At 62.3% G+C, this 10,152-nt stretch overlaps 1 protein-coding gene across 1 annotated transcript in view; it reads right to left on the bottom strand.

The window, feature by feature from the left end:
* Positions 1-8,531: 8,531 nt before the first annotated feature.
* LOC103174502 (gsk3b interacting protein) overlaps positions 8,532-10,152 on the bottom strand; it is a 5,124-nt gene continuing 3,503 nt past the window's right edge. The window contains exon 2 of the mRNA XM_042338153.1: positions 8,532-8,859. Coding sequence (XP_042194087.1) covers positions 8,532-8,859 — 328 coding nt within the window. The remainder of the gene's footprint in view (positions 8,860-10,152) is intronic.

A 10,152-nucleotide genomic window follows, 5' to 3' on the forward strand; every position in this document is an offset into this window, starting at 1 on the left:
GTCTACGAGCGGTTCATCGCTAGTTCTAGTCGCTCAGGAGGGTTTGAACAGTCGGACAGCAATATGTTCATTGTGTGTGGTCTGGGCTCAGTGGTGGGGGTGGGGTGTTGTGTGTGTGGGTTGGGCTCAGTGGTGGGTGGGGTGTGTGTGGGTTGGGCTCAAGTGTGGGGTGGGGTGTGTGTGAGCTCAGTGTGGGGTGGGGTGTGTGTGAGCTCAGTGTGGGGTGGGGTGTGTGTGGGTTGGGCTCAGTGTGGGGTGGGTGGGGTGTGTGTGAGCTCAGTGTGGGGTGGGTGTGTGTGAGCTCAGTGTGGTGTGTGTGAGCTCAGTGTGGGGTGGGGTGTGTGTGAGCTCAGTGTGGGGTGGGGTGTGTGTGGGCTGGGCTCAGTGTGGGGTGGGGTGTGTGTGTGTGAGCTCGGTGTGGGGTGGGGTGTGTGGGGTTGGGCTCAGTGTGGGGTGGGGTGTGTGTGTGTGTGTGAGCTCAGTGTGGGGTGGGGTGTGTGTGGGTTGGGCTCAGTGTGGGGTGGGGTGTGTGTGTGTGAGCTCAGTGTGGGGTGGGGTGTGTGTGGTCTGGGCTCCGTGTGGGCTGGTGTGGCTCAGTGTGGGGTGGGGTGTGTGTGGGTTGGGCTCAGTGTGGGGTGGGGTGTGTGTGGGTTGGGCTCAGTGTGGGGGGGGTGTGTGTGGGTTGGGCTCAGTGTGGGGTGGGGTGTGTGTGGGTTGGGCTCAGTGTGGGGTGGGTGTGTGTGGGTTGGGCTCAGTGTGGGGTGGGGTGTGTGTGGGTTGGGCTCAGTGTGGGGTGGGGGTGTGTGGCTCAGTGTGGGTGGGGTGTGTGTGGGTTTGGCTCAGTGTGGGGTGGGGTGGTGGTGGGGTGTGTGTGGGCTGGGCTCAGTGTGTGGTGTGTGTGGGTTTGGCTCAGTGTGGGGTGGGGTGTGTGTGGGTTGGGCTCAGTGTGGGGTGGGGTGTGTGTGGGTTGGGCTCAGTGTGGGGTGGGGTGTGTGTGGGTTGGGCTCAGTGTGGGGTGGGGTGTGTGTGGGTTGGGCTCAGTGTGGGGTGGGGTGTGTGTGGGTTGGGCTCAGTGTGGGGTGGGGTGTGTGTGGGCTCAGTTTGGGGTGGGGTGTGGGCTGGGCTCAGTGTGGGGTGGGATGTGTGTGGGTTGGGCTCAGTGTGGGGGTGGGGTGTGTGTGAGCTCAGTGTGGGGTGGGGTGTGTGTGGATTGGGCTCAGTGTGGGGTGGGGTGTGTGTGAGCTCAGTGTGGGGTGGGGTGTGTGTGGGCTGGGCTCAGTGTGGGGTGTGTGTGGGTTGGGCTCAGTGTGGGGTGAGGTGTGTGTGGGTTGGGCTCAGTGTGGGGTGGGGTGTGTGTGGGTTGGGCTCAGTGTGGGGTGGGGTGTGTGGGTTGGGCTCAGTGTGGGGTGTGTGTGGGTTGGGCTCAGTGTGGGGTGGGGTGAGTGTGGGCTGGGCTCATTGTGGGGTGTGTGTGGGCTGGGCTCAGTGTGGGGTGGGGTGTGTGTGTGTGGGCTCAGTGTGGGGTGGGGTGTGTGTGGGCTGGGCTCAGTGTGGGGTGGGGTGTGTGTGGGCTCAGTGTGGGGTGGGGTGTGTGTGGGCTCAGTGTGGGGTGGGGTATGTGTGCGCTGGGCTCAGTGTGGGGTGGGGTGTGTGTGGGCTCAGTGTGGGGTGGGGTGTGTGTGGGCTGGGCTCAGTGTGGGGTGTGTGTGGGCTGGGCTCAGTGTGGGGTGGGGTGTGTGTGGGCTCAGTGTGGGGTGGGGTGTGTGTGGCCTCAGTGTGGGCTGGGGTGTGTGTGGGCTGGGCTCAGTGTGGGCTGGGCTGAGTGTGGGCTGGGCTCAGTGTGGGGTGGGGTGTGTGTGGGGTGGGGTGTGTGTGGGCTCAGTGTGGGGTGGGGTGTGTGTGTGGGCTCAGTGTGGGGTGGGGTGTGTGTGGGTTGGGCTCAGTGTGGGGTGGGGTGTGTGTGGGCTCAGTGTGGGGTGGGCTCAGTGTGGGGCGGGGTGTGTGTGGGCTCAGTGTGGGGCGGGGTGTGTGTGGGCTCAGTGTGGGGCGGGGTGTGTGTGGGCTCAGTGTGGGGCGGGGTGTGTGTGGGCTCAGTGTGGGGTGGGGTGTGTGTGGGCTCAGTGTGGGGTGGGGTGTGTGTGGGCTCAGTGTGGGGTGGGGTGTGTGTGTGTGGGCTCAGTGTGGGGTGGGGTGTGTGTGGGCTCAGTGTGGGGTGGGGTGTGTGTGAGCTCAGTGTGGGGTGGGGTGTGTGTGTGGGGGCTCAGTGTGGGGTGGGGTGTGTGTGTGTGGGCTCAGTGTGGGGTGGGGTGTGTGTGGGCTCAGTGCGGGGTGGGGTGTGTGTGGGCTCAGTGTGGGGTGGGGTGTGTGTGGGCTCAGTGTGGGGTGGGGTGTGTGTGGGCTCAGTGTGGGGTGGGGTGTGTGTGGGCTCAGTGTGGGGTGGGGTGTGTGTGGGCTCAGTGTGGGGTGGGGTGTGTGTGTGTGGGCTCAGTGTGGGGTGGGGTGTGTGTGGGCTCAGTGTGGGGTGGGGTGTGTGTGAGCTCAGTGTGGGGTGGGGTGTGTGTGTGTGGGCTCAGTGTGGGGTGGGGTGTGTGTGTGTGGGCTCAGTGTGGGGTGGGGTGTGTGTGGGCTCAGTGTGGGGTGGGGTGTGTGTGGGCTCAGTGTGGGGTGGGGTGTGTGTGGGCTCAGTGTGGGGTGGGGTGGTGTGTGTGGGCTCAGTGTGGGGTGGGGTGTGTGTGGGCTCAGTGTGGGGTGGGGTGTGGGTGGGGTGTGTGTGTGTGGGCTCAGTGTGGGGTGGGGTGTGTGTGTGTGGGCTCAGTGTGGGGTGGGGTGTGTGTGGGCTCAGTGTGGGGTGGGGTGTGTGTGGGCTCAGTGTGGGCTGGGGTGTGTGTGGGCTGGGGTGTGTGTGTGTTGGGCTCAGTGTGGGCTGGGGTGTGTGTGGGGTGGGGTGTGTGTGGGCTGGGCTCAGTGTGGGGTGGGGTGTGTGTGGGCTGGGCTCAGTGTGGGGTGGGGTGTGTGTGGGCTCAGTGTGGGGTGGGGTGTGTGTGTGTTGGGCTCAGTGTGGGGTGGGGTGTGTGTGGGCTGGGCTCAGTGTGGGGTGGGGTGGTGTGGCTCAGTGTGGGGTGGGGTGTGTGTGGTGTGGGCTCAGTGTTGGGTGGGGTGTGTGTGGGCTCAGTGTGGGGTGGGGTATGTGTGGGCTCAGTGTGGGGTGGGGTGTGTGTGGGCTCAGTGTGGGGTGGGGTGTGTGTGAGCTCAGTGTGGGGTGGGGTGTGTGTGGATTGGGCTCAGTGTGGGGTGGGGTGTGTGTGAGCTCAGTGTGGGGTGGGGTGTGTGTGGGCTGGGCTCAGTGTGGGGTGTGTGGGTTGGGCTCAGTGTGGGGTGAGGTGTGTGTGGGTTGGGCTCAGTGTGGGGTGGGGTGTGTGTGGTTGGGCTCAGTGTGGGGTGGGGTGTGTGGGTTGGGCTCAGTGTGGGGTGGTGTGGGTTGGGCTCAGTGTGGGGTGGGGTGAGTGTGGGCTGGGCTCATTGTGGGGTGTGTGTGGGCTGGGCTCAGTGTGGGGTGGGGTGTGTGTGTGTGGGCTCAGTGTGGGGTGGGGTGTGTGTGGGCTGGGCTCAGTGTGGGGTGGGTGTGTGTGGGCTCAGTGTGGGGTGGGGTGTGTGTGGGCTCAGTGTGGGGTGGGGTATGTGTGCGCTGGGCTCAGTGTGGGGTGGGGTGTGTGTGGGCTCAGTGTGGGGTGGGGTGTGTGTGGGCTGGGCTCAGTGTGGGGTGTGTGTGGGCTGGGCTCAGTGTGGGGTGGGGTGTGTGTGGGCTCAGTGTGGGGTGGGGTGTGTGTGGCCTCAGTGTGGGGTGGGGTGTGTGTGGGCTGGGCTCAGTGTGGGCTGGGGTGAGGCTGGGCTCAGTGTGGGCTGGGGTGTGTGTGGGCTGGGGGTGTGTGTGGGCTCAGTGTGGGGTGGGGTGTGTGTGTGGGCTCAGTGTGGGTGGGGTGTGTGTGGGTTGGGCTCAGTGTGGGGTGGGGTGTGTGTGGGCTCAGTGTGGGGTGGGCTCAGTGTGGGGCGGGGTGTTGTGGCTCAGTGTGGGGCGGGGTGTGTGTGGGCTCAGTGTGGGGCGGGGTGTGTGTGGGCTCAGTGTGGGGCGGGGTGTGTGTGGGCTCAGTGTGGGGTGGGGTGTGTGTGGGCTCAGTGTGGGGTGGGGTGTGTGTGGGCTCAGTGTGGGGTGGGGTGTGTGTGTGTGGGCTCAGTGTGGGGTGGGGTGTGTGTGGGCTCAGTGTGGGGTGGGGTGTGTGTGAGCTCAGTGTGGGGTGGGGGTGTGTGTGTGGGGGCTCAGTGTGGGGTGGGGTGGTGTGTGTGTGGGCTCAGTGTGGGGTGGGGTGTGTGTGGGCTCAGTGCGGGGTGGGGTGTGTGTGGGCTCAGTGTGGGGTGGGGTGTGTGTGGGCTCAGTGTGGGGTGGGGTGTGTGTGGGCTCAGTGTGGGGTGGGGTGTGTGGGGCTCAGTGTGGGGTGGGGTGTGTGTGGGCTCAGTGTGGGGTGGGGTGTGTGTGTGTGGGCTCAGTGTGGGGTGGGGTGTGTGTGGGCTCAGTGTGGGGTGGGGTGTGTGTGAGCTCAGTGTGGGGTGGGGTGTGTGTGTGTGGGCTCAGTGTGGGGTGGGGTGTGTGTGTGTGGGCTCAGTGTGGGGTGGGGTGTGTGTGGGCTCAGTGTGGGGTGGGGTGTGTGTGGGCTCAGTGTGGGGTGGGGTGTGTGTGGGCTCAGTGTGGGGTGGGGTGTGTGTGTGTGGGCTCAGTGTGGGGTGGGGTGTGTGTGGGCTCAGTGTGGGGTGGGGTGTGGGGTGGGGTGTGTGTGTGTGGGCTCAGTGTGGGGTGGGGTGTGTGTGTGTGGGCTCAGTGTGGGGTGGGGTGTGTGTGGGCTCAGTGTGGGGTGGGGTGTGTGTGGGCTCAGTGTGGGCTGGGGTGTGTGGGCTGGGGTGTGTGTGTGTTGGGCTCAGTGTGGGCTGGGGTGTGTGTGGGGTGGGGTGTGTGTGGGCTGGGCTCAGTGTGGGGTGGGGTGTGTGTGGCTGGGCTCAGTGTGGGTGGGGTGTGTGTGGGCTCAGTGTGGGGTGGGGTGTGTGTGTGTGGGCTCAGTGTGGGGTGGGGTGTGTGTGGGCTGGGCTCAGTGTGGGGTGGGGTGTGTGTGGGCTCAGTGTGGGGTGGGGTGTGTGTGTGTGGGCTCAGTGTTGGGTGGGGTGTGTGTGGGCTCAGTGTGGGGTGGGGTATGTGTGGGCTCAGTGTGGGGTGGGGTATGTGTGGGCTCAGTGTGGGGTGGGGTGTGTGTGGGCTCAGTGTGGGGTGTGTGTGGGCTGGGCTCAGTGTGGGGTGGGGTGTGTGTGGGCTCAGTGTGGGGTGTGTGTGGGCTCAGTGTGGGTGGGGTGTGTGTGGGCTCAGTGTGGGGTGGGGTGTGTGTGTGTGGGCTCAGTGTGGGGTGGGGTGTGTGTGGGCTCAGTGTGGGGTGTGTGTGGGCTCAGTGTGGGGTGGGGTGTGTGTGTGTGGGCTCAGTGTGGGGTGGGGTGTGTGTGGGCTCAGTGTGGGGTGTGTGTGGGCTCAGTGTGGGGTGGGGTGTGTGTGGGCTCAGTGTGGGGTGGGGTGTGTGTGGGCTCAGTGTGGGGTGGGGTGTGTGTGGGCTCAGTGTGGGGTGGGGTGTGTGTGGGCTCAGTGTGGGGTGGGGTGTGTGTGGGCTCAGTGTGGGGTGGGGTGTGTGTGGGCTCAGTGTGGGGTGGGGTATGTGTGTAAAGGCTTCCTCTCCCCAATGTGGGTCACATATATCTATCAGATAGATCATAAGTGTAGAAAACTTTGCCAATGGATATAACATGGAGCCTAGTAATAATCCCTCCAAAAACCCAAAACAATAATAAATTGGTCATTTTCAATCTACGACTGTTTGTGGGACATTGCTGTGCGCAATTGGCTGCCGCGTTCGCCCACAAATATACAGTCAATTCACTTTACAGTGTCTTCTGTGAAGCGCTTTGGGATGTCCTCCCGACGTGAAAAGCGCTATATCAAATGCAAGGATTGTTGTATTGTTGTTGTTGTTGTTGTGTGGGCTGGACTCAGTGTGGGGTGGGGTGTGTGTGGGTTGGGCTCAGTGTGGGGTGGGGTGTGTGTGGGCTCAGTGTGGGGTGGGGTGTGTGTGGGCTGGGCTCAGTGTGGGGTGGGTTGTGTGTGGGGTGGGGTGTGTGTGGGGTGGGGGTTGTGTGGGCTCAGTGTGGGGTGTGTGTGGGCTCAGTGTGGGGTGGGGTGTGTGTGGGCTCAGTGTGGGGTGGGGTGTGTGTGGGCTCAGTGATGGGTGGGGTGTGTGTGGGCTCAGTGTGGGGTGGGGTGTGTGTGGGCTCAGTGTGGGGTGGGGTGTGTGTGGCTCAGTGTGGGTGGGGTGTGTGTGGGCTCAGTGTGGGGTGGGGTGTGTGTGGGCTGGGCTCAGTGTGGGGTGGGGTGTGTGTGGGGTGGGGTGTGTGTGGGCTGGGCTCAGTGTGAGGTGGGGTGTGTGTGGGCTCAGTTTGGGGTGGGGTGTGTGTGGGCTCAGTGTGGGGTGTGTGTGAGCTCAGTGTGGGGTGGGGTGTGTGTGGGCTCAGTGTGTGGTGGGGTGTGTGTGGGCTCAGTTTGGGGTGGGGTGTGTGTGGGCTCAGTGTGGGGTGTGTGTGAGCTCAGTGTGGGGTGGGGTGTGTGTGGGCTGGGCCAGTGTGGGGTGGGGTGTGTGTGGGCTCAGTGTGGGGTGGGGTGTGTGTGGGCTCAGTGTGGGGTGTGTGTGGGCTCAGTGTGGGGTGGGGTGTGTGTGGGCTCAGTGTGGGGTGGGGTTTGTGTGGGCTCAGTGTGGGTGTGTGTGGGCTCAGTTTGGGGTGTGTGTGGGCTCAGTGTGGGGTGGGGTGTGTGTGGGCTCAGTGTGGGGTGTGTGTGGGCTCAGTGTGGGTGTGGGTGTGTGTGGGCTCAGTGTGGGGTGTTGTGGGCTCAGTGTGGCTGGGGTGTGTGTGGGCTCAGTGTGGGGTGTGTGTGGCTCAGTGTGGGGTGTGTGTGGCTCAGTGTGGGTGTGTGTGGGCTCAGTGTGGGGTGTGTGTGGGCTCAGTGTGGGCTGGGGTGTGTGTGGGCTCAGTGTGGGGTGTGTGTGGGCTCAGTGTGGGGTGTGTGTGGGCTCAGTGTGGGGTGTGTGTGGGCTCAGTGTGGGGTGTGTGTGGGCTCAGTGTGGGGTGTGTGTGGGCTCAGTGTGGGGTGTGTGTGGGCTCAGTGTGGGGTGTGTGTGGGCTCAGTGTGGGGTGTGTGTGGGCTCAGTGTGGGGTGTGTGTGGGCTCAGTGTGGGGTGTGTGTGGGCTCAGTGTGGGGTGGTGGGTGTGTGTGGGCTCAGTGTGGGGTGTGTGTGGCTCAGTGTGGGGTGGGGTGTGTGTGGGCTCAGTGTGGGGGTGTGTGTGTGGGCTCAGTGTGGGGTGTGTGTGGGCTCAGTGTGGGGTGGGGTGTGGTGTGGGCTCAGTGTGGGGTGTGTGTGGGCTCAGTGTGGGGTGTGTGTGGGCTCAGTGTGGGGTGGGGTGTGTGTGGGCTCAGTGTGGGGTGTGTGTGGGCTCAGTGTGGGTGGGGGTGTGTGGGCTCAGTGTGGGTGTGTGTGGGCTCAGTGTGGGGTGTGTGTGGGCTCAGTGTGGGGTGTGTGTGGGCTCAGTGTGGGGTGTGTGTGGGCTCAGTGGGGGTGTGTGTGGGCTCAGTGTGGGGTGTGTGTGGGCTCAGTGTGGGGTGTGTGTGGGCTCAGTGTGGGGTGTGTGTGGGCTCAGTGTGGGGTGGGGTGTGTGTGGGCTCAGTGTGGGTGGGGTGTGTGTGGCTCAGTGTGGGGTGTGTGTGGGCTCAGTGTGGGGTGTGTGTGGGCTCAGTGTGGGGTGTTGTGGGCTTCAGTGTGGGGTGGGGTGTGTGTGGGCTCAGTGTGGGGTGGGGTGTGTGTGGGCTCAGTGTGGGGTGGGGTGTGTGTGGGCTCAGTGTGGGGTGGGGTGTGTGTGGGCTCAGTGTGGGGTGGGTGTGTGTGGGCTCAGTGTGGGTGGGGTGTGTGTGGGCTCAGTGTGGGGTGGGGTGTGTTGTGGCTCAGTGTGGGGTGTGTGTGGGCTCAGTGTGGGGTGGGGTGTGTGTGGGCTCAGTGTGGGTGTGTGTGGGCTCAGTGTGGGGTGTGTGTGGGCTCAGTGTGGGGTGTGTGTGGGCTCAGTGTGGGGTGGGGTGTGTGTGGGCTCAGTGTGGGGTGTGTGTGGGCTCAGTGTGGGGGTGTGTGGGCTCAGTGTGGGGTGTGTGTGGGCTCAGTGTGGGGTGGGGTGTGTGTGGCTCAGTGTGGGGTGTGTGTGGGCTCAGTGTGGGGTGTGTGTGGCTCAGTGTGGGGTGTGTGTGGGCTCAGTGTGGGGTGGGGTGTGTGTGGGCTCAGTGTGGGGTGTGTGTGGGCTCAGTGTGGGGCTTGCCATGAATCAGGCGGTTACCAAGGTTACTCAAGCATCTAAGTATTTAAACAGCCGAAAGGTCTCAGCTAAACCGATAGCTTAGTTGACGGTTGCAGTTACTGATGTGTGAGTATGATGTATGAGTGTGAATGGAATCTCACCCGGAGCCCTGCCTCGGTCAGTTCCAGGCAGTACTTGTTCCCCTCCTTGGTTTCTACGTTAATGAAGGCCACATCTTCTCCGATAGGAAGGTATTTGGAAACTGACATGTGACTAACAGCAAAGATAACATCATTCACCACTGCCTCAGCCTCCAATCTCATATCCTTTACATCTGCCACCTCGAACTCGCTCTCCTCCCAGTCGCCAAAAACGCTGAAGTTTGTAAACCCCGACTCCTTCAGCTCTGGTGGATCATAGTCCATTTCTGGGAGAATATTCTCCCTGCAAAACATGCAGTTAAAATTAACTGTAACATTTCGACAATAAAAGTAATAATCCTTGCATTTGATATAGCACCTTATTACGTCTCAAAACGCTTCACAGAATATACTATAAAGTGAATTCACTGTATATTTGTGGGCGAAACACGGCAGCCAATTGCGCACAGCAATGTCCCACAAACAGTCGTGGATTGAGTGACCAAATTATTATTATTTTTTAGGGTTTTTTTTCTTGAGGGATTATTATCCCCAGAAAAGCGATCCGCCAATTGATTAACAACCGAGGTCCTACTTACTGCCAGGTAAACAGAGGCGTATGGAGTAAGGAAACTTGCCCAACATTTCGCCCTGCCGTGAACACTACCCAGGTCTCTCGCTTGCGAGACGAGCGCTCTAACCACCGAGCTACAGGACTCCATGACATTCACTGATCAGTTATCAGGACCATGTGCAGTAAATTAGTTTAGAGGGTGAGATAGGGGGGTTGGTATGGAGGGTGATCTAGGGGGGTAGGAGGGTGAAATGGGGGGCTATGGAGAGTGAGGTGGGGGGTTGGTATGGAAGGTGAGGGGTGGAGGAGGGTTATGGAGGGTTAGGCTTGGGTGGGTTGGCATGGAGGGTGAGGTCAAGGGTTCGTGTGGAGGGTGAGGTGGGTGTAGGAGGAGTTGAGGTGGGGGGTAGGAGGGTGAGTGGGGTAGGATGGTGAGTGGGGTAGGAGGGTGAGGTGGAGGGGTGGTGTGTAGGGTGAGTGGAGGGATTGGTTGGAGGGTAAGCTTTGAGGGGGCTTGGTATGGAGGTGGGGGTGGTATGGAGGGTTAGGTGGGGGAGCTGGTATGGAAGGTGAGTTGGGTGGGGAAGGCTATGGAGGAAGAGGTCAGAGGGTTGGTGTAGAGGGTGAGGTGGGGTTAGGAGGAGAGGTTGGGATATGGAGGGTGAGGTGGGGGTTGGTTTGGAGGATGAGTTGGGTATGAGAATGGAGGTGGAGTGGTATGGAGGGTGAGGTGTGGGTGGCTATGGAGAGTGAGGTGGGGGTGTATGGAGGGTGAGGTTGGGGCTTTGGTAGAGGGTGAAGTGGGGTGGTATGGGGACGAGGTGGGGGGCATGAAGAGTAAGGTGGTGTGTTAGTGTGGAGGGGGTTGGTTTGGAGCATGAGGTGGAGGGGGTGGTGTGTAGGTGAGGTGGAGGGATTGGTTTGGAGGTAAGCTGTTGAGGGGGGCTTGGTAGGAGGTGGGGTGGGTATGGAGGGTTAGTGGGGGAGCTGGTATGGAAGGTGAGTTGGGGGGGGGAAGGATAT

The sequence above is a fragment of the Callorhinchus milii genome, unplaced genomic scaffold, assembly GCF_018977255.1.
Source record: "Callorhinchus milii isolate IMCB2004 unplaced genomic scaffold, IMCB_Cmil_1.0 Scaffold9, whole genome shotgun sequence".
Taxonomy (NCBI): Eukaryota; Metazoa; Chordata; class Chondrichthyes; order Chimaeriformes; family Callorhinchidae; genus Callorhinchus; species Callorhinchus milii.